This window comes from Caretta caretta, chromosome 12 (assembly GCF_965140235.1).
Source record: "Caretta caretta isolate rCarCar2 chromosome 12, rCarCar1.hap1, whole genome shotgun sequence".
Lineage (NCBI taxonomy): Eukaryota > Metazoa > Chordata > Testudines > Cheloniidae > Caretta > Caretta caretta.
Genome location: NC_134217.1, coordinates 36,049,626 through 36,073,559, shown reverse-complemented (window position 1 = coordinate 36,073,559; position 23,934 = coordinate 36,049,626). Strand labels below are relative to the sequence as shown.

The 23,934-nt window shown below is 44.4% G+C and overlaps 1 protein-coding gene across 1 annotated transcript in view; it reads right to left on the bottom strand.

Moving 5' to 3' along the window:
* LOC125645380 (hepatocyte nuclear factor 4-beta-like) overlaps positions 1-23,934 on the bottom strand; it is a 42,302-nt gene that overhangs the window by 11,488 nt on the left and 6,880 nt on the right. Inside the window, exons 2-4 of the mRNA XM_075118449.1 lie at positions 20,736-20,916; positions 17,799-17,893; positions 1,803-1,909 (exon numbers count right to left, since the gene is read on the bottom strand). Coding sequence (XP_074974550.1) covers positions 1,803-1,909; positions 17,799-17,893; positions 20,736-20,916 — 383 coding nt within the window. The remainder of the gene's footprint in view (positions 1-1,802; positions 1,910-17,798; positions 17,894-20,735; positions 20,917-23,934) is intronic.

The window sequence follows — 23,934 nt, the reverse complement described above, 5'->3', positions numbered from 1 at the left end:
GAGTGGGGTGGGGGGAGAGAAAACCTTTTGTAGTGATAATCACCCATTTTTTCATGGTTTGTGTGTATAAAAACGTCTTCTGTACTTTCCACAGTATGCATCCGATGAAGTGAGCTGTAGCTCACGAAAGCTTATGCTCAAATAAATTGGTTAGTTTCTAAGGTGCCACAAGTCCTCCTTTTCTTTTTGCAAATACAGACTAACACGGCTGCTACTCTGAAACAGAGGGATAGTGACTTGAGCAGTTTATTGTCTGTGTGTTTTACATCCGACTCGTTGGACTTGACAAAGGGATTTTCTTTCTTTTGGTCAAAAGCACAGGATCTGAGCGCCCTGCCAATTTATTTAATATGGCAGACCCAAAGAAGCAGCTCAGTCAACTCACCCAGTCTCCCAAGCAGCAGCTTGTTATAAAATACAAACAACCCCATGCATCAATCTTCCTATCTCTTTTCAAAGGTCAATGATGACAAATGGGCCCAGCAGTGTTAACTAAGGACTTGTTCAGGCCTCACAAGCCAGGGTGTGAATCTACAATATGCCAGCCTGCCACCCTGTAACGTTTCTTGTGGGTACTGCTGCAGCGTACTAAATGTTCCATGGTGCCCTTTGATGAGTACGTTACTGCACTTCAGAGTCATGCCTGGGCCCTAATGTTGCCCGCAGACAAGTCCTGAAAGGCGATGCTTTCTAATGCATGTTGCGAATGCAGCAATTCTTGAAGTGAAAACATTTTTATATGTAAAGAAAATCCGCACCATATGTCTGGAAGAAAAGGACCATTTGTATTGGCAATTAAAAAGATGCCCTTATTCATTTGTTTTTTTAAAGCAAACTACACCTTGGAGTGTGTGGTAATGGAAGAGGAAGGGAGAGAGGAGAAGATGATGGGACCATTGGGTTTAAATCCTAGTTTATTAGCTCTTTGCTCTTCTACAACTGTTACCCTAATAATGCTCTGACATTTGCAGATTTATAATGTAGCTCTTTACCTTTAGTCATAGAATATCAGGGTTGGAAGGGACCTCAGGAGGTCATCTAGTCTACCCCCCTGCTTGAAGCAGGACCAATCCCCAATATCCCTAAATGGTCTCCTCAAGGATTGAACTCACAACCCTGGGTTTAGCAGGCCAATGCTCAAACCACTGAGCTATCTCTCCCCCCCCCCCAAAAATGAATATCATAGAATATCAGGGTTGGAAGGGACCTCAGGAGGTCATCTAGTCCAACCCCCTGCTCAAAGCAGGACCAATCCCCAATTTTTGCCCCAGATCCCTAAATGGCCCCCTCAAGGATTAGAACTCACAACCCTGGGATTAGCAGGCCAATGCTCAAACCACTGAGCTATCCCTCCCCCCATCTTGCATTTATACTGAGGGAAGCCTAGTTCCTAACAAGTTATATACTGTACCTACAGGAATCTCTTCATGCATCATTGAAATGCAGCCACCTCTGGGGTGAAACAAAGCAAATCAAGTGGACAGCAAGGCAATGCAGCAATTTAGGATAAGAAGCAAAGAAGACTACCGTATCCTGCTGGACTGCCGGGGGGAATTGGTAGGTAGAATGTAATTGCTCAGACCTGTAGCCAGGACATAGATGCTAGGATGCTTGGGCACTGGGTCAGCAATGACCCAGAGAGAACAAGAGAGAATCATTAATATTGCTTCCTGTTGTAATTAGTTGTTCCATCTAAGTGCCATCCAAGGACTGAATAGACTCATCCCCGCTTAGTTGGACGAGTTCACAGATGAAGCGGCCATAAATCCCCTTCTAATGATGATTATCAATGTAGTTCATACCTGTTGTGCCATAGCCTCGGCCTGGGTCAGCACAGTGATTGACAGGGATCCATTGTCTTCATAGCTACTCCTGCGAATGCTAATCCTGTCCCGTTCATTCTGCACAGCTTCAAAGAGAGAAAGGAGGACAGTCATGCGATGAGTCAGAGATTGCCTTTCCCTGTCATCACCGATCACAGCTATTTACTATCATCGAGAACTCTACAATTTGCTAGTCATTTTATGAATCCATAAAATACATACTATTCAAACTGTCAACAATTTAAGTAGAGAGACACGGTGGGTGAGCAAATATCTTTTATTGGACCACTCTCTTGCCGACCAACGGTATTACATCCCTCACCTTGTCTCTCTAATATCCTGGGATCAACGTGGGTACCACAACACTGCATACAGCAATTTAAATAGTTATTTTAATGTTAGTAATAATTTTATGAGTATGTTGTATAGGGGGAAAATGATTACTGACTACAATGGCTTCTCTAATGAGTGTTCCAGCATGTCCTACCTGTAGGAGAGCATATGTGTAACATGCCCTTCAATTTCAGGGCCTACTTCTGCTACGAAATCCACATGGACAGACCCTTGCACCCACATGGAGAAGTTCCAGTGGTATTTATTATTTGTATTATGGTAGAACCTAGAGTCTCCCACTGACAGCAGAGACCCATTGAGTTAGGTGCCGTATAGACCCACAGTAAGAGACAATCCCTGCCGTGAAGAGCTTTCAATCTAAATAAATGCTAGAAAATAGTCAAGGCTGGGAGGGAAAATAGGGGCATAGAGAGATGACCCTGATCACCCTGATTCCCCAAGATGACCCTGCAGGTCAGTGGAAGAGCCAGGAATAGAACCTTGTGTGCATGGGTCCCATTGTCTCCAAATTATCCCCAAAGTGTTTCACAAAGTCAACCGTTCGTCTCTCTCACCAGCAAAAGATGGTCCAATACAAGATATTGCCTCTCCCACTTTGTCTCATTCAAATTGGAACAGAAGTGGGTGGGAAATCAGAGCCAGGGAGAAAAGATGAGGCTGAGCGTTGACGACATGAAGAAATACAGGCAGGCGGGTCCAGGTGCCAAGAGCTGCAGAAGAGGCAGCTCAAGAAGTAAGAGTGGCGAGCAAGAGTAAGAGAGGATGGTGCAAGATGAGTAGAGCAAGCTGGCAAGGGTGCAGAGAGAAAGATTAAGAGCCTCATCCAAAGTCTGAAGAAGTCAATGGGAATCTTTTCATTGATTTCAGTGGTCTGTAGAGAGGCTCTAAGCCCATGAGATTTGATGCAGCAACGCCCTGGAACGTTTGAAAACCTGGGAAGAGACTTCTGAATGGGACCCTGAAATGAACAGGAAGTTGTCTGAGGTTTGCATGATGTAGTCACATTTCTCAGTGGCTTGTGTCCCCATCACGCTATTGCCACACTCACACCACTGGGAGAAATGTTGTGTGATGTGCCTATGGAGGGTTACTTTATTTCTATCCTGTTCTATACACAGTCTTATTCACACTCATCACCATAGTATCTGAGTTCCTTCCAGCAGCGCATTAAGAAACATGGCTACCTCTCTGCCATGTGTTTGTTTTTTGCATCCTCTCCCCAGAGTGAGATGTGTGTGCAGTGGAGTGTCTTGTTTTGGTAGGTGGTTTGTTGTTATTAATACATAGATGTGGTGCTCTGTGTTTGGTAGAGAAGGCAAGGTCAAAGAGGTGTGCCTTGCACTTGGAACAGAAAGCAGTGAAGTCTGTGATGATCCTTAAAGGGTAAGAACTTGGCCATGTTCCTCTAGTTGCACATGTGACATTGGAAAATCCAGTCTGAGCCTCTGCATCAGGAGAACGCAGCAACAATTGTACTGTATTTCCTGGTACTGGGACTTGGTCTCCGGGATGATTTCCCAGTGATGGGGTTGGGATGGAGGAAGACCAGCAACCATCTCTATGATCACTGCATTAAAGAAACCCACAGATTCTGGAACCCTCCCCATAAAAGACCAGCAGACTTGTTCGTGATGCTGATCATTCCTTAGAAGAGATCACTCCTAATTAATGGGCTATCTACCAAAAAAGAGGAAGCTGGTGCATAACTAAGGAAGTAAATAAAGAAAAGATTTGTTTCAAATCAAAGTGTCCCATTAATAACAGCAACATAACTCCCCTTTGGAAACATTCTTCCCTTCATACACCAGGGGAAACAATTCCCAGGTCATAAATTGTCAGACATTCAGCAACTTGTTCAGACACTTGCGAAAGTTTCTCAGTTGAGAAAGTATCACACTGTCTGCCAGGATTTTCTTTCTAGACAGACGGACAAACCCACTCTCATCCACTGGATAAAATTGCACTGACCTTTCAGCTGTGGGCTCTACCACTCAGTGTGCTGCAAAAGAAAATGAATGGACTGATACCTGGCTTTACAATCGAAAGCAGTAAGAAAATCACAACTGGCCTTGGATTCTTTGGTTCGTAGAGTGTTCTGATAGCCCTGGATGCCTCACAGCTTTGGGTCCCCACTCTTTAATAGTGATCAAGCACTAAACCTCTAACGGGAAATTTTCCTGCCTTCAATGACAGCAACCAAACACCACAGAGGAATCCTGTTTATAATGCCGAGCGCCATACTCTGCTCACATAAAGAAACCCAAGTGCTTGCTTGCTTGGCTGACATTTTGTCATCCCAGTGAGTGCTCGAACTACTGGGCTAGAGTCAGTATCTTTTGCTATGGCCTACTGAATATTTAATTATTTATGCAAAGAGAAATAACTCCGCCGGGAGAGCACGAGAAAAGCTGAGGTGATAGCCCAATGGGTAAGGTGTGCCTCTAGAACATGGGAGACCCAAGTTCAAGTCTCTGCAGATGAGACATTTGTGTTTAGATCTTCCACCCACCAAGGGAGTTGGCTCTTCTGGGGCATCTCATGTTTTTTCATGAAAAATTTCAAAGGGGCTTGGTTCGTTCCACTGAGGAAGGAAATAAAATTCTGAAACGTCAATATTTTTCACGTAATGGAATTTTTCTGGCCAGCCCTAGATCTGTTCTGCTCTGAGCATAGAATGCAGGCAAAGTAATAACAAGGTAACAAGTGGCTTTGCTGAGAATTACAGCTCCCTTTAATTTCGGCATCAGTTTAGCCTGCTGAACTCTGTTCACACACTATGGACTCTCTGCAGCAAAGAATTATCATTGCAATAAGCATACGCGAGGAAGGATCTCGAACAAAGACTCAACAGTATCCTGACAGTTCATACATTTTGGCGACGTACAGCTCAGAAATTCAATCCATGACTTCTTAAAGCTCAGGAAGCAGCAAGGTTTAGCACGTAACGATAGTACAGTACATCTCTACCTACTCCTACGTACATGTCTGAAATCAAAACTCCCTTTGGTTACATACCGGGCTGACTCAGATGGGCAGACTAGATTTAACTCTAGCAAGCAAAGGTTCTGCGGCAGTTCTTAATATGATATATTAACCCCCTTGGATATTGCAAGTTTCTATTGTATAACTGTATGTTGTAAATTCCCTAGGACAGGCTCTTTTTTGTCATATATATGGACAGTGGCTAGCACAATAGGAATGGTCTTTAGGACTCCCAGGAGTTGCTGCAATGTAAATATTAAATAATAATATTATACCCATCCATGTTCACCTAATCATCCCTTTAACCATCAGTTTGAAAGATACCAGTATTCTAAGGATTAGCTGGCTGGCACTTGAATAAAAAATGCAGAACCCATGAAGATGTTTCAACAGCCTGTGGCAAGAGTTGTGCTTTCCTATTTATCTTATTTGCTTGGTCCTCGTTGTCTTCTTTTTTGGCATTTCAAAAGGTTTTGCTTAAAAGCCACTCGTGTCCTTAAAATACCAGACCGTTTAGGAGCAGATGCTGGCAGACTGGCAATGAGAGACAAGCCTCTGCAATGTATTTAGATGCCTAACTCCCATTGGCACCTTTGAGGCTCTGGGCCATAGTAACCAAATGTCACCCTCCTTCCAGCCGCCTGAGTAAAACGAGTGTGAAGGTTTCTTCCTTTGAGGCAGAAAAATGACTGGCGCTCTTATGGGGGTCTCAAGGAAGAGACCGAAGACCAGGGCTGGCCTTTGGGGTGGGCCATACGGGCCCCCGCCCAGAGTGGCCTGCCCAAAGGGGTGCCGTGCGCAGGTTTTGGATTCCCACCGGACCTGCTGTCGAGAGGCCAGCTGGGCTGACGGAGGCGGCAGGGCAGGCAGGAGAGCAGCAGCGAGGGGGAGCGGGAGAGACGACCAGCCGCGGAGCCCGGAGCAGGGGGTGCCCCTCTTCCGCTCCACATGTGCAGCCGCTGCTGGTCCTGTGTCCCCTCACCCTGCCTTCTTCCTGGAGTCGCCTCTGGCCTGGGAGCATCCTCCTGTCTGCTCTGGGGCGGGCGGGGGGGCTGATGGTGGGGTGTCCCCCCCCATTTCTACTAAGCTGGAGTGATGGGACATGGGGAATCTGTGTCTGCTGCTGCCTCTCTGGACCCAGAGAGGCTGCTGGCAGCTGCTTGTGTCTGAACAAGCCTAGTTCAGGCTCCTGACCCTGAGGGCTTTCTTAAAGTGACAGTGCACTCACTCACTCACTCAGGCACACACACACTCCCCTCAACACCACCCCCTCCTTCACCACACACCCACACTGGTTCCTTCACAGGGCCCCAACACCCACACCAGGGCTCCCTGCATCAAGGTCACTTCCCCACCTGGGCTGTGCTGAGGCATCAGGAGCTGCTGCTCTCCTGCCTGCAGGGAAAGTGACCTAGATGCAGGAAGCCCTGACATCGCTCCTTGCTCCCCCCTCACAGCCCCCTAGGGCTGTGGGGGGCAGAGGAGCAGCACTTCGGTGGGGGGAGCGAGCAGCAATGCCAGTGCTTTGTGCACCCAGGTCAGGTTCCCCATGTGGGTGCAGGAAGGGGATGCAAGGGTTAGGGGCAAAGGGGGAACAGTGCAGGGGTTAGGGGCTCAGGAGGGAGGTGCAGGATGTAGGAGTGAAGGGGACACCGTACAGGGGTTAGGGGCACAGGAGGGGACAGGTGTTGGGATGAAGGGGGCACAGTGCAGGGGTGAGGGGCTCAGGTGGGGGCAGCTGAGGTGTTGGGTACAGGAGGGGGGGCAGAGATTGGAAGTGAAGGGGGTGTAGGGATTAGGGGTGCAAGAGAGGGAGCAGGTATTGGGGCGAAGGGGACACAGTGCAGGGGCTGGGGGGGAGGCCGGTTGGGGTGCCTTAGGAGCCCATGGGGATCAGAGGCACGGGGGGGGGGCGCCATGCCCATGGGGGTCAGGGGCACCAAAATGCACGTTCGCCCAGTGTGCCATTTTTCCGAAGGCCGGCCCTGCCAAAGACTGAATAGACATGGAGACCGAACTCCCTTGGAGGTGGGGAAAGTACTTTGGTGGAGAGGAAGGGCAGGCTGCCCCGATGTACCTGGGCTGTAGAGATGTCTTCAGGCTCCAGGGCACGTTTCACTGACAGTAAATTCACATTAAGGAAAATATTATACTATGAAAAGAGACCGTATCTCCCTCCACACCCTCCTCGCTGTGGAAGAAAGCTGCTGTTACGGGTAGTTTTCCAGCCTTGTCACAAGCCTGGAGATTCCAGAACTCTCACCAATTTCTTACTGCCAAGTGGAAGCTGGGTGTGTCTTGAAGGCCTTGCATCAGGATTTAAATTCAGCTGGAGCCGGCCGGAGCAAAGCTCCAGTAAATATTATCAAACCCGTGGGAGCCCTGGCATGTCCTATGGGGCTAAAGCCCCAAATCCCATTGCACCGCATGGGGCTAAAGCCCCAAGGCTCCAGGAGATACTGGGGGAGACTTTAAGCCCTGCCTTGAATCATTTGTCATGACAGAGAGAAGATGGGGCACTAAGCAGGACTCTCAATAGCACCACCTGCCTGCCCTCCTGACCCAACTAGATTAAGAGCCAAGAAGGTGAAAGGCCCAACCAGTGACTGGATAAATATCTTCTGTTATCTACCCTCTTCAGAAATACAGTATTTGGCCCCAGAGAATTTGAATTTGCTGTATAAGTCTTCCCTCTTTTGGGGGGCAGGGGATAACAGAGTACACTGCATGATTCCCATACAAAAGTGTCACTGGAATATTGTGTAATGCTTAGGTATCGTGTGTACACATCCCTTCTAAGACCTGGGATCCACAGTAACATGGGGCGCACCTTATCTTTTGTTAAAAAAATGCTTATTTCTTAGGTAGGGCTTTTCATCAGTCAATCTTCTCAATCTTTAATGCATTTATCCTCACAACCCCCTTGGGAGGGAGGGAAGCTTTATTATTCCCATTGTACAGATGAGGGACTGAGGCACAGAGAGGCTAAGTGTCCCAAGGTCACACAGGACACCCATGGGAGAGCAGAGGATTGGGCCACTGGACCATCCTTTCCCCTTAAAAGACTCCAGTAGTCTACCATAGGGGGTTGACGCCATTCCTGTACAACCCTGGGCTGTTCTTATCTAAAGGCAGATGTGAGAAGATCAGATGCTTCAAAGCATGGCTTTCATATGCTATACTTGTTATTTGCAGGGTGATAGCACCTAGGAGCCTCGGTCTCGGACAAGGAGTGCATTGTGTGTACAAACACAGGGCAGCAAGATAGTCTCTACCCCAGAGACCTTACAACGTTTAGGGCTTGATCTTTCAATAGTGCGGCTTGAATGAAAGCATGGTTGCAGGATCGTCCCCTTAATTTACCATCCATGGAAGCTAGTAGCTCTAATTGTATTGCAGCTGTAGGATACCTACACTTGGGGTACATGCTAAATGTTATTGCCCCTTCACTGGTGTATCAGGAAAATCATCACTGATTGCAGCATGCAGAAGAAATCTCACCATCTTAGAAAGCCAGTCATGAAATCAACTAGAAACAAGCTTTGCAGAATTTTACACTACAATCAGTAAGGAACTTCTTGCAGCAATCAAACCTGGGGCTTGATTCTGGAAATCTGAATGTAGCCCTGTTATGTTGAATGGGCCTTCTCATGTGAGTAATGCTTATGCGTGTGAGGAGGGTTGGAGGAATGGGCTATATAACCAAACCCTACCACTTATTTTATAGAGGTCCCATAAAGCTAAATAAACCCATTAATATTCCCATACTGAACAGCTCCCTTTAAAAGAACTGAATTGTTCGTTGTTTATCTCACACAAGTTTCTAATACAGCTTTTATGGCGCATATTTCAGTACTTCCCGCACACCTTGATAAGGTCTATCTTTTAGTGTAAGTGGATGGTACAGAATGACTTTCTCAAGGTGATTTTGGTGTTATCACTAAAAGTATGTAAGAAGCCGTGGCATAACACATCGAATATAGTTAATATTTTACATACTATGAAATCAAGTGATCGCTACACGGTAACTGCATTACAATATTTATTATGCTTGTAAAAATAGGAGAGAGGTCAATCTGAAATGCTGCATGTGGCTGTGATGGCTGAAAGGCTGGTACTCCGAAAAATGGATGGCCCCAGCAACCCAAACCATTATGCTTGGAATTTGCATTGGAGTTGGCAAACTTGTACTAAGGGCCAAATCCAGTGCAGTATCCCACAGTCACCTGTAGCCTACTCTTTCCAGGAGAAGTTTGTTCCACAGTTAGGGCAAGACTCAGGTACTCCAAGACCACAAATGTACTTGCCCCTTGAATAGTTGCTCAAGACACATTTCACATATTGGCAAAACCTGAAATTGCATCAAATTGTCCTCTCTGGGGTGAGTTCCTAAGGGTTTGCCTCCAGGGCAACTGAATGCGTGGCAAGCCAGGGTGAGACTCCACAGCGCACTAGCCTGCTGGGCATGAAGGGTACATTTACACAGCAAAAAAAGGCCCGTGACAGCAAGTCTCAGAGCCCAGGTCAACTCACTGCAGTGTAAACAGTTGGGCTTGACTTTGAGACCAGGTTATGAAAGCTGGCGAGGGGGAGGGGCTACAATCTGAGTCCAAACATCTACACGGTTATTTTTCGCACCGTACCACCAGCCAGAGTCCGTTGACCTAGCCTCAGACTTATTGCCACAGGTTTTATTTTGCTGTATTGACGTACTGGGGGTCACTGTGTGGAGCCTGCGTGTTGACATGCATCTGTAGCAGCATCCACACTGTGACTAAAACATGACAAGCTCACGTGCTGTGGATTCACACCCTGGCTTGCTGTGCACTAAGTCACCGTGTGGACAAGCCCATAGTCGCAGGACTAGGGCCATGAGGGGATGTTACTGGTCTACGTGCACTGAGATTTTTTCAGGTAGCTGTTAGTGTTGCTAGTGTGGAGAAACATCCTTTACTTGTAGGGATCTGTGCTTGGCATTATTCGCAGAGGGCAACAGAATACCTGAGGCTCAGAATACCTATGGCAGGACATCTGGGTTCCATTTCTAGGTCTGCCACTAATGTGCTGAATAGCCTTTGTCGAGTAGCTTTCCTGGTCATTGAAACACCACCTTTCCACAAAAAAGCCTTTTGTCAAAATAACTCTGACCAGCTGTAATCATTTCCCAACCGGTTAGAAGAATGGAAAAAGCATAAGAGCAGAACAGACGTGAAGAGAGACCTCAGCTGAGTCATAGACAGACCTCCTGACCTAAATGGTAAATGCAATTCCCTCAAGGCCCGCGATACACTTCCTACCGAGGGGAATTCCACAGCTCAGGCCCGGTGGTTGAACAATGCCTTCCCCAGACCGTTCCTCATTAATATAATGACTGACAGCAGACCAACCTGTGCTGACTCTAACAGCTAAGCGGGAATATGGGGTGAGGTCTCTATAGTGTGTGTTGTTAGTGTCTGAACCATATTGTCACACTCCGACTGTGAAAGCTTTGCTCCCCTGCAGACTTTACTAGCCTCTCTGAAATTATAATGCCAACCAACCCTCAGGTGAAGTGATAGGATGGAACAGACAACTCAAAGAACAAAGGGATAGTGGTGATTGTGTTGCACTGGGGAATGGGCAAAGCTATAGTCTCATTTGCGTTTCCTTCAGCTCAGTACCCATCCAAAAGAGCTCTGCTACCTTTGCTTGCTCCTGTCAGAATCCATCGGTGCACATGGTGCTGTCTGGAATGGAAGTCACTGCTGCAGACACAGCCAAAAGAGAAGCCAACCTTCTGATGGCAGCAGCTGCTGGGTGATGAAAGGAAGGATATGCCCAGAACTTTTCAATAATGACGAGGGAGTGAAGGAACCTTGCCATGGGTCCCTGATTACTGCTTAAGCCTGTGTCTCTGAAGAGACAAACAGGGAATCTGTTATAGCTACAACCAACATGCCCTGGCATGTTTGAACTATCCTGACTGTGGAAAGTACAAATCAAAATAAATACATTCTCCATCTGACACAAAAGAGAGAGCTTAAATCATTAGAGCCAGTCTGGACCTTTCTTCCATCAGGAGCGCATTGAACAAGCTGGCCACTCAGAATCCAGGCAGATTGCAAAGCGCTGTACATATTGGGCTCCTGAATAAATAGTGCTGTGTTTGTCATCCAATTAGTGGAATTGCAACAAACAGACCTTATTTCCCAAACCTTTCTGTCCTTGCTACATTGCCACATAGGCTAGAACTGGGAACAGAACACATGAGTCATGAGTGTGCACTAAATCCAATAAATAAAAGTGTCAACATTGATTCCACCTCAGCAGCAGCAAACCCATCACTTTCCATAGATGTTTGAGCAAAAACTCCTGTTTAATAACCATCCATCTAAGTTAATTGTTCTATAACAGTCAACGGCCTCATTCAGCTTTGCCGTTCTTGGGATGATCTCAATAAGCCAACTGGAGGTCCTGAAGCAAGTGTGTGTGTGCACGCAGACTGACAGCTATGAGTCACACAATAATGGATCTGGCAAGGAGACCAGGTGACATCTGGTGAGCACAGAGCTTTCGCAATCTTCTGATCCACAGTAACAAATTGACCCTTTCTGTTGCCTGGGCTGAACAGAAGGGTCTGATTTTTCAAAAGGCCTGAACCCAACTTCTGATGTTGTAGGCGTGATTTTGCACCTGCAACTAAACCGCACGATCCATGTAACAGCCTGCTTTATGAGTACCGTGCGGTGTAGAAGATACATGAGTGCGTGTGTCTGTGTCTGCAATTACTTGCGGGAGCCAAATTATGGCCATAGAATCTGAACTTGTGGTTTCAAAAATCAGGCGGAGAAGATGTGAAAACTACAGCGAAGAACCAAGTTATGAATGTTTTGAACCATTAATCAAAAAAGCCCTGGATACCTGCCTAGCAAAAGAAATTGACGTGAATAATAATAATACTAGTTAATATAATCCTTTCTACTTCTGCACATGCCCTTTATCAGAGGAACCCAAGGAATTTTACAAACATTAATGCTTTCCCTCAAAGGGGTATTGAGGGCTTAAATATTAACTCTATTTACTGATGGGTAAACTGAGTCCCACAAAGTTTAAAGCTGGGATTTTCAAAAAAGTTGCAAGGAGTTAGACCAGTGGTGGGCAACCTGCGGCCCGTCAGGGTAATCCACTTGTGGGCCACGAGGCAGTTTGTTTACATTTCCACAGCCGCCCGCAGCTCCCAGTGGCTGCGGTTCACCGTTCCCAGTCAATGGGAGCTGTGGGAAGTGGCATAGGCAGCAGGGTGTGTCACACCCCGGTGCACCATAGATAAGCTGCTCTAACCCCGGGGCAGATGTGGCTACGTCATTGGAAGAATTCTTCCATCGACCTAGCTACTGCCACTCAAGGAGATGGAGTTCCTGTAGTGACAGAAAAACCCCTTCTATCCATGCAGGAAGCATCCACACTACCGCTCCACAGTGGCACAGCTATGGCTCTGGAGCTATGCCGCTGTTGTGCCCATAGTGTAGACATGCCCTTGGGCTTCTTTGAAAATTGCAGCCTATCTAAATTGAAGCCAGGTCACACAGCAAGTCAGTGCCAGGTAGGGTGACCAGACAGCACCTGTGAAAAAACAGGACAGGGGGTGGCGGGTAATAGGCGCCTTTATAAGAAAAAGTCCCAAAATATGGGACTGTCCCTATAAAAACAGGACATCTGGTCATCCTAGTGCCAGGGCTAAAAACAGCTCCCAGTGTCCTGATTCCTGAGCATTAGATACACTTCCTCCTTTCATGTAAGGTAAAGTGTACAGTGGTAGAAAACTTACATGGAAGCATTGTGAAAGAAAGCAGGGATCAAAGCTTCGCCTACCCAAAGATATTAAATCAGGAATGAGAATGAATGTGAAAATTACAATAGGGTATATTCATTTGATCTCCACACCTAGTCACCTCCCATTCTCCTGTGTCAATTCCACCAGTGACCTAAGAACCCTTTCCCCTCCGTCAGCAACCTCAGAGCAATTCTTCACTACAAACATTCAACTAGTGCCCTGAGAACCTCTAAGTACACTCCATTCTCCTCCCTGTCACTTCAATCTGCAGCCTGGAAACTTCTAATCACATTCTGTTACCTCTAGTCAATTCTACCAATGAGCTAAGAAATATTTAATGCCTTTCAACTAATCAACCTATATATATCCTGCTGCAGTCTCGTAAGCCAGTTCAACCAGTCGCCTGAGAATGTCTGGCCACGTTCTAGTCTCCCACATCAGTTCCTTGAACAACTTGAAACAGTAAGGAGAAGTGGTTATAGTCCAGTGCTTTTGCTCCACAATTTCAGATGTTGCTTACTCTATGGTCATTAAAATGTGTTATTAAAATGTACTAATATGATACAGGTTTTTAAAATAGTGCTCTATTGTCAGAGATTCTATAGTAGGATTTTCAGAAGTGCTCAATTTTGGCCTAATTTTGCTCTGTTTGAAGTCAATGAGACTTTACCATTTACTAATTCTTTAAGCCAAATTCTTTAGTTTGGAGCATACAACTCATTTTGGGCATCTTTCAGATGAGATATAAAACCAAGGTCAGAAATCCAATGCCACTTTTCACAAAAACAGATGGCAGCCTTAGGTCCTGGCAAATGCCAGTTTGGATAACATCATCCTGGTTCCCTAAATCCCAAAATGCCAGTTTGTCAAAACCAGATCTGCTTGGGAAATAGGATTGGGTTTGATGAATTTCTCAACTTGCAAAAATGTCAAGAAATACAGTTTTGAAATTTTCAGAATTATTTTTAAAATGTCAAATTCCAGCTTTTGTGGTTTGAAATGACTTTTCAATTAAAAATTTAACCTAATTAGTCCGGAAAAAGTTGAAATCAAACACTCATTACATTTTACAAATAAACAAAAAACATTTTGAAATTACTGTATTGAAACCAAACATTTCATCTGACCCCAACCAAAGAAAATAGATGTATGTGTTGGTTCATGAATATTTTTGAGATTTTGACTTTTCTGTCTGATTTTAGACAGAATTAGACAGGAAAAATTCTGAACACAAAAATATTTGCAGGATGGAAAAACCAGTTCCCATGCAGCTCTATTATTGTACTCCAGACCCAACATTCCAGGATATTGATGAGTTTCGTCAAGATGAAAACATTTTAGGAACACAAAGTTTCCAGGCTTGCACCTGAATATATTCAGCAGTAGGTCTGGCAGTGGTGATCATACTCTGTAGTGATGATAATACAGCCTCGTAATACCACACCCAAGGCATGTTCTGAGTCTGAATACTAAATATGTCAGATCTCTTCCATGTACGGTGAGAAGACAGTGCTATTGCCACATTCTGGAAAGCCTGGTTGCTATTACAATTAAGCTTGCTAAAATATAGTAATGAAGAACGTGCCAAATTCCACAGACTTGTGTCTAATTGTCTCAGTGTGTTATGGTGACATAGTGGGTGTATGTAACCAAAAGGCAATGCACAAATGTTTCCACTATTACCGTAGCTATTGAACAATCAGAAGACAAGATTTTTTCATAAAGCTGAATATTACCTAGAATTATTCAGAGTTAAGAAATGGATTTGAATTTTTGTGCACACCATCGTGCAAGAAAATGATGTACTCTTTTTGCATTCAGTATGGTGTGCAGTCAGTCAAGACACTGCTCTAGGCTCATCAAAATATTTCCTACCGGTTTGCAAAAAAGTCACAAAATCAGCAGTGTACTCATAAGTTGAACTTCAAATAATTTGATGATGTGGAACTTAGAGAGAGTCACCAAGCTGCAGTCAATATTAAATGAGTAAGCCAAAGTTTTACAACCATTATTGTAAAATCTATTTTTAAAAATGAAGCCACAAACCAAGTATAGTGCTGATCAACTAGATATCAATATTTCCAGACAATGAAACATGCCAGCTCTTGTAACCACTCCATCCACTCTTTGCTAACATTTAAGTTATGTTCTTGCTGCTTCCTATCACAAAACAATTCCTCTGCCAAATTTTAGCTCACTAATTTTGTCTAGGGAAGACAGTCAAACGTTTGGCAAGAGATTTGATCTCAATGGTTAAAGTCCTGGCTCCGCTGAAGTCAATGGGAAAATTCCCACTGAGATCAGTGAAGCCAGGATTTCACCCAGTGTTCTTAATGTATTGGCATAGATTATTCACCCTTAAGATATCTGACAAAGAACATGGTATTTTTCTTCAGCTGCCCAACCAAACAGCCTGAGATTTCACATGTATTCAATGTGTAGGCAGGCAGAGAATCCGGTCACAGTGAGAGTGGAATCAATCAGAGCTAAAAGACAGCCCTTGCCCAAAGAGCTTACAATTGAGGTACAGAAGTATCACCAGCAATATCCCATCAAGCAGGTGATAGATGATCACGTACTGGAGATACCATAGTAAATAGCAAGGCAGTGTTTTTCACGGTGTAACTCAGGTAAAGTAGCTGTTCAAGGCTTTCAAGCAGCATCCCAGCTGAAGCTTTTTCCTAATCTTTGACAGCATCTTGGTACAAAGGTCTTTCCTGCCAACTGATGCTGCTTAGACACATCATAATACCCCAGTTATCTCTTCACTTGTGAACCAGTTGGAAGTGTGTCAAAGTGCATCTGATAATATTCGATAGAACAAGCTGGAGTTGAATGGCCAGTCTCCAAACAGATGCCGAGGCTGATAGCAACACTAGTGAGGGCTTCCATCCTGTTCCAATAAAGCCAGTAGCAGTTTCACCATCAATCTCAATGGGAGCATGATCAAGACCTAATTGTTGAGAGAGCTATGAGGGACGTGTTGGTGCCGCACATAAACAGGAGAAGTCCTGGACATATATTAAATAATGCTTTACACTTCTAGATAATACTTAGTCCTCCTGTGGGGGCAGGGGACTGGACTAGATGACCTCTCGACGTCCCTTCTAGTCCTATAATTCTATAACTCTCCTGATTCCAGGTTAATACAGGGCTAGTATCACATTCATAGAGTCATAGACCACAAGGGACCACCACTTCATCAGTAAATTAAATCTCAAAACACTCCTCTGAAGCAGGCAAGTCTTATTATTACATGTATTAGAGTCGGAAATTTTCTGACAAACCTTTTTGTCAGAAAATGCTGATTAGTTGAAAGCAAAACTCTTCATTAAACAGTGTCAGGTTTGACGAAACACCAGACTCAAGACTATTTTGGTTAAAATGGTTTCATAATTGTTGAAACATCCCATTTGGACAATCTTGAACCTGAGAGACAAGGTGGGTGAGGTCATATTTTTTTACTGAAACAACTTCTGTGGGTGAAAGAGACGAGCTTTCAAGCTGCTCAGAGCTCTTTGCCACTTTGGAGAAAAGTGCTCAGAGTGTCACAGCTAAAGCCAAGGTGGAGCAGATTGTTTAGCATAAGTAGTTAACACGTATTGCAAGAGACCGTTCAAGGTGAAGTGGCCCATTAACGCCTCTGCGGACATAGGACAAAAAAGGGGGATTTGAGGGGTACAGATTGGTGTAATAAACCATAAATCCAGTGTCTTTATGGCCATGAATTTGAGTGTTTAGCAAAGCCGTGAATTTTAGCTCCCAGGCTCATCTTCTGAAGATGTTGTGCAGGTTTCCTTTTATGATGAGGACAAAGGTCATATACGGGGTGATTGTTTCACGAAAAGTGTTCGTCCATGGGAGGTCTGATGTGACCCACCTTGTCTCTCTAATATCCTAGGACCAAAACAGCTAAAACAATACAGTCAATAATATTGAACCAGGACATTTCTTTCCCCCACTTCGCCACCCTTCTTTTTTTTTTTTTTTTCTGAGTCAAAATGGCTTTTTGTTTCTAAACTTTTTGGAAATTAATCTTAAAAAAGTTTAAAGGAAAAACGTTGAAATCAAAATGAAATGTTTTAAAATAATTATCAACATGAAACATTTTGATTGACCCCAAATGAATTTCTTTTTTTTTCAGATTTTTGGTTCACGAACATTTTCAAGATTTTGATTCTTTATCCTGATTTGGGATGTGAAAATTTTTGAAATGTCAGCAATTCTCTTGGGATAGGAAAACTGTTTCCCACCCAGCCTTAAAGAGAGCCACATTGTGGTAGATGCAGAGGAAGAGAACCTCTGCCCTGAGGAGCCTTTAGTCTTGATAGATAAGTCAAAAGGTTGGATGGGAAATAGAAGCTCAAGCATGGAAATGCCTTGCCCAAAGTCACACAGTGGTACAACCAGGGATGAAATCCAAACACCCTGTGCTTCACAGGCTCTTAGCTTGACCACAAGACTATACTCCCACTGTAGTGGGTTACAGAGGATGCCCTACAACGGTCATATTATTCTGTACCGTACAGTGAATTAACTATAAAGAAGCAAAGGGTCTATTAACTCATTTAGAAAAATAGATACTAAATGGCTTTTCTGCTTCAAGAAAAGGGTTGTGGCTCTACATTAAATCCCCAGCTGCTGAAATAAATAATGGGCTTTCTGCAGTGAGAGAGCAATAAACGTCTCACTGTGATTCATGGGGAACCGTCTGCTTCTGCTCTGTAAATGGAAACACGATTGTGACATCTGCTGCTGTGGGAACAGGGTGAGAGACAGCACATAGCTTTGAAATGATAGAGGAAACAAAACCTTCTAGCATTTACCTTCTTTCTTCATCCCTGCCCTGAAACACTTCTTCAGCCGGCAGTACCTGCACTGGTTTCTCTTGTCTTTGTCGATCACGCACTGTCTGCTGAACCTGAAGAAAGCAGGACAAACTTTGAGGACAGTCCTGTAAATTATTATTAGGTGTAGTTCAGTAGCACTTAGAAGCCCCAGACAAGATCAGAATCTCACTGTGCTTCACACTGTAGTGAAATACATCCCCTGTCCTGAAGAGGTTACAATCTAAGGGCGAGCCTACACTATCGCAATGCATCTGTCTGGTGAAAACACTGTGCCAATGGGGGAGCGCTTTCCCTTTCGGCATAATTACTCCACCTCAGCGAGAAGCAGAAGCTAAGTCGGCAGGAGACATAGCGCCGGTGTGGAGAGCACAAAACTTGCATCGCTTTGGGGGGGAGGGGGGAAATGGGACTTTTTTACACCCCTGACCAACATAAATTATATTGACTTAGGCTGTAGTGTAGACCTGCCCTAAATAGACAAGGCAGACAATGAGTGAGAGGGGAAACAGAGGGGAAGCAACTTGCCCGTGGTCACTAGCAAATCTGGGATTAGAACCCAGGTCTGCCAGACTCCTAGGCTCGTGGCCTAGCCACTGGATCATAAGTAAATTGGGAAGTAGGTTGAAAATGTCAGTTATTGAGCTACAATCAGTATAGAAGGGTAAGGGCAATCACTCTGACTACCACAGAATTATAGCCTGAAATTAAAGCAAAACAGTAACGCCATCATTCCTACATGGAACTCAACTTCTACCTTGAGTAGTGCCAGTCAGAAATTTTATGAACAAATGGTTTTTTTTTTTTGGGGGGGGGGGGGGGGGAGGGGAGGGGTTGGAAAATGTTGATGCATCGAAAGTGAAATGTTTCATGGAAATGTGATTTTGACAAAATTTCATTTTGGGAAAAAAAATGGAATCAAGCTTTCTGATAAGGTTGAAATGTTCAGTTTTGACTTTTTTGGAATGGAATGTTTCAATTTTTCCTTTTTGAAACCACTCTGTTTCAAAGTTTTCTTTTATATGATATAATACAACAACAGGTTTTTCTTCTGCTGAAAATTTTGGCAAAAACAAATGTTCTGCAGGGGACTGTCTTTTACCATGTCCCTTGCTCTGTCTTATCTATAGATGGTCTTGGTGATCGGAATCCTGGCAAGTGACCCGCACCCACAGGCTGCAGACGAAGGTTAAAACCGCTCCAGCGACAACTCTCATGTGGCATTGTGGTGCCTTTAAGAATAGAAATACTGGGGTTTGGTCAAAATGTGTGATTGTTGTGTGTGGTTTTTTTTTTACTTGAAACCACAAGCTTTTCATTTTTCAGGCATTTAGTTTGTCATCAAAATTTTCAACAGAAAGCAGATATCTTTCACAAAAATTTTTAGTTAGTGGAAAATCCAATTTCCTGTCAAAAAATTAGTTTCAATGAAAAATTTTCAACCAGCCTTAGTTTAGACTTGACACACATTGGCAGGGCAATGTGAATCCAGGCCACACCTGCTGTACCTGTTCTGTGGCTAGACAAAGCATTTTCAGCCTCCAGAGACCACAACCTGGTACGTGTCATGAGCAGTAAGTACACATGACAACTTTTAAAAAGTGAGAACAATGAAGCATGAATCTACCATAGGGAAAAGCTCTGCTCCCGTACAGTCAAAAAACATCCCTTGTAAAAGCTGGGGTGGTTTCACAGAATGGCACAGAGCCTGATTAACAACCCAAGAACTCTCTGAGGAATTGGCATCTGTGATAAACAATGTTGCTCTGAGCTCAGCTAAGGACAGAATGGCCCAAATAGCGATTCACAGGATGCTTGGAGGGTGCTTGTCATTGAGTAGGATTTGAATCAGAGGCTCTTCCCTAAGACGCTAAGTATCACATTGTGATTCATGGATTCCAAGGGGATAAAACAGCAAAATGACTACTTTACTCTTTACTCCAAAGAGATTTCCATTTTGCTGCTGGGATTAAATATATTTTATGGGGGGGAAGAAAGTGTAATCTCTCAAACCTATTGTCTTCTGTGGATGGAGTATTCTGGAGTGATAAGTGCCTTATATGCAGGTTCATCAAAAAACAAACAGGGAGGCAAGTTTTTATAGGGTTGGAACACCTTCAACTGAGGAATATCGCTGCAGCAGAATGAAACTTCTCAAGTTTCAGTTCTATATGAGTAACCCTCTATACTTTCCCCCCCCCTTCTTTTAAGTAAACATCATTTTTCTAAGGTCAACCAAGATAACTGCTGTATAATTCATGGCCCGTTCCTGGTAAATAACCCCCTGAGTATACTCCTGCATGCCAGAACGCACATGAATCAAAGCTTTCCCATTTTTGTCACACCACACGACTGTAAAATAATCGATATATGGCAATATGCAAGCCTTTATGTGCTTTTAAAAAACAAAATGAAAAAAGAGAGAGGGGCAGGCTTGGGAGGTGACCAGTTTTGGAGACCTGCGGATTTAAACTGTAATTAACACAGAGAAAATGCAATGGAACTGCCACGATGGCATTCGCTAAGATCGTTGGGTCAAACTTCACCAAGCGAGAACCTGATAATAGGACTTAGTGCTTTGCATACATTAACCAGTCCTCACAAGTTCCCTGGGCATATAATTGTCCCCTATTTTACAGGTGGGAAAAGTGAGAAACAGAAACAGCAAGGGGATTATTTCAGGTAACAGAAGGAAGGAATCCAGGTCAGAGATGGAACTAGGATTCAGGAATTCCCAGCTCCCAATCCTGTGCTTAGAAAACCAGATTTCATTATTGTTATGTATATTACAGTTACCGCCTGTGGCCCAAACTGAGATAGAGGCCCCATTGTGCCATGCACTGTACAGAGACATAGTAAGAGATGGTCTCTACCTCCAAAGAGCTTACAATGTCGAAGCCCAGCAGTGTTTAATACCTGCACGAATAGACATGATTCTTGCGGACACTTCTTCTGAAGAACCCTTTGCAGCCATCGCAGCTGGAAGCCCCGTAATGTTTCCCAGTGGCACGGTCCCCGCAGATGGAGCACAAGGAGCTGATGCCGTTGGCAAGCAGGCTGGCATTTGTCGACTCTGCTGCTATGGGTTCTGCAGACCAGACACAGAGTCAGTGAGGCCTTTTTAGCAGGAATCAGGATGAAATGAAAGCATTGACATATGCACATAATTGTACACACTCGCCCTCCACCCGAAACATAGAATCATAGAATCATAGAATCATAGAATATAAGGGTTGGAAGGGACTCCAGAAGGTCATCTAGTCCAACCCCCTGCTCGAAGCAGGACCAATTCCCAGTTAAATCATCCCAGCCAGGGCTTTGTCAAGCCTGACCTTAAAAACCTCTAAGGAAGGAGATTCTACCACCTCCCTAGGTAACGCATTCCAGTGTTTCACCACCCTCTTAGTGAAAAAGTTTTTCCTAATATCCAATCTAAACCTCCCCCACTGCAGCTTGAGACCATTACTCCTCGTTCTGTCATCTGCTACCATTGAGAACAGTCTAGAGCCATCCTCTTTGGAACCCCCTTTCAGGTAGTTGAAAGCAGCTATCAAATCCCCCCTCATTCTTCTCTTCTGCAGGCTAAACAATCCCAGCTCCCTCAGCCTCTCCTCATAACTCATATGTTCCAGACCCCTAATCATTTTTGTTGCCCTTCGCTGGACTCTCTCCAATTTATCCACATCCTTCTTGAAGTGTGGGGCCCAAAACTGGACACAGTACTCCAGATGAGGCCTCACCAATGTCGAATAGAGGGGAACGATCACGTCCCTCGATCTGCTCGCTATGCCCCTACTTATACATCCCAAAATGCCATTGGCCTTCTTGGCAACAAGGGCACACTGCTGACTCATATCCAGCTTCTCGTCCACTGTCACCCCTAGGTCCTTTTCCGCAGAACTGCTGCCTAGCCATTCGGTCCCTAGTCTGTAGCTGTGCATTGGGTTCTTCCGTCCTAAGTGCAGGACCCTGCACTTATCCTTATTGAACCTCATCAGATTTCTTTTGGCCCAATCCTCCAATTTGTCTAGGTCCTTCTGTATCCTATCCCTCCCCTCCAGCGTATCTACCACTCCTCCCAGTTTAGTATCATCCGCAAATTTGCTGAGAGTGCAATCCACACCATCCTCCAGATCATTTATGAAGATATTGAACAAAACCGGCCCCAGGACCGACCCTTGGGGCACTCCACTTGATACCGGCTGCCAACTAGACATGGAGCCATTGATAACTACCCGTTGAGCCCGACAATGTAGCCAGCTTTCTACCCACCTTGTAGTGCATTCATCCAGCCCATACTTCCTTAACTTGCTGACAAGAATACTGTGGGAGACCGTGTCAAAAGCTTTGCTAAAGTCAAGAAACAATACATCCACTGCTTTCCCTTCATCCACAGAACCAGTAATCTCATCATAGAAGGCGATTAGATTAGTCAGGCATGACCTTCCCTTGGTGAATCCATGCTGGCTGTTCCTGATCACTTTCCTCTCATGCAAGTGCTTCAGGATTGATTGTTTGAGGACCTGCTCCATGATTTTTCCAGGGACTGAAGTGAGGCTGACTGGCCTGTAGTTCCCAGGATCCTCCTTCTTCCCTTTTTTAAAGATTGGCACTACATTAGCCTTTTTCCAGTCATCCGGGACTTCCCCGGTTCGCCACGAGTTTTCAAAGATAATGGCATGTAAACACACACCAAGCCTACGCCATTGCTTCTAAGCAGAGGGGAACCCATACCATTTTCAGGACCCTCAAAGTACTAATAAGGATGTGCACAGGGCCATTTTGTTGAAAACAACTTCTAAATTTCTTCCAAGAAACCCAGAAACTGTAGCTACCAGTGCCTCCTATCAAGGTTAATGAATGTCTTTCCATGGACTTTAATGGGAGCTGTTTGGGTGTGTAAGTTGGGTAGCTAGATAGCTCACATTAAGAAGCCACATCTCATGCACTCACAAAACTTGCAGGCACAAGTTTTAGAGGATGAATTGACACCACTGTGAAAATTTGGCCCCTACAATTTACACATTTTTGAAAATTCTGCACTGAATTTAACCACAAGACCAGCCTTCCTCTTAATCTTTATAATTGTGGGTGCAGTTTGGAAATGAGACACTTCTGAAAAGAGCCAGATGACGCAGATCGCTTCTTCAGGGGTGCCCAGGTGGAAGGTTTTTGTTAGCATTAGTCAGGACCGTGTTTTCCAGTATATAGGGCCTGACTCTGTGATGTGGTGAGATCATCAACAAAGTCAATAGGATGGGAGGGCATTCAGCACTTCCCAGGATCAAACCGATAGTGGGGAAACCTCAGTTTATATCATGATGAGGGGGAGAAAACCCAAGAGAGAATAGCAAGCCCAAACAGGAAGAGGTAACACAGGACACAGAACGATACTCAGAATTAAAACTCTGAGAATGTTCTTCCCAGTTAGAATGGGTGGCCTTCAGAGGTGGTCGGAAAATGCCAATTGTTTTACAAGGGAAATTTCAAAAAGAAATTTGCTTCATTTCTTTTTCATCAAAATTTCACATGAAAAAAAAAATTGTTTTTCCCATGAAAACCTAAAAGTCTTTAGTTTTCAAAACCTGAACATTTTCCCCAAAAATCCAGTTTTATTGTAAACTGAAATTTTGTATCAAAAAAGTGACATTTGTTTTTGATGAAACGCTGTATTTTTGTTGAAGATACTTTCTCAACCAAAAAAATGTCTACCAGCTCTCGTGACTTCTTCATTAATTATTATTATTCTTGTGGTCGTGCCTTGTGAGCCAGCCGGTCAGGCTAGGCATTGTACAAACATAAGAAGTGACAGCCCTGGCCCCCAAATGCTTGTTAACTAAATGACAAGGTGTAACAGGTGGATGAGGCAAACAAGTGAGCCATAGTATGGGATAGGGGGAAAAGGTAGCCTAATAAAATAAATAAATAAATATTCATTAATAAGTGCATAATTCTTAGCCAATAGTATGTTCAGGAATCACAATTTGCTACTTTTCAAATTCTAAGAGGTGCCATGCCCCCAGCTTTCACTGATGTCAGTGGGTGGTGAGTGGTCAGCCCTTTGGAAAAGATGTTCAATATCTCATGAGATAAAGCCCTCAGGCAGCAGACAACC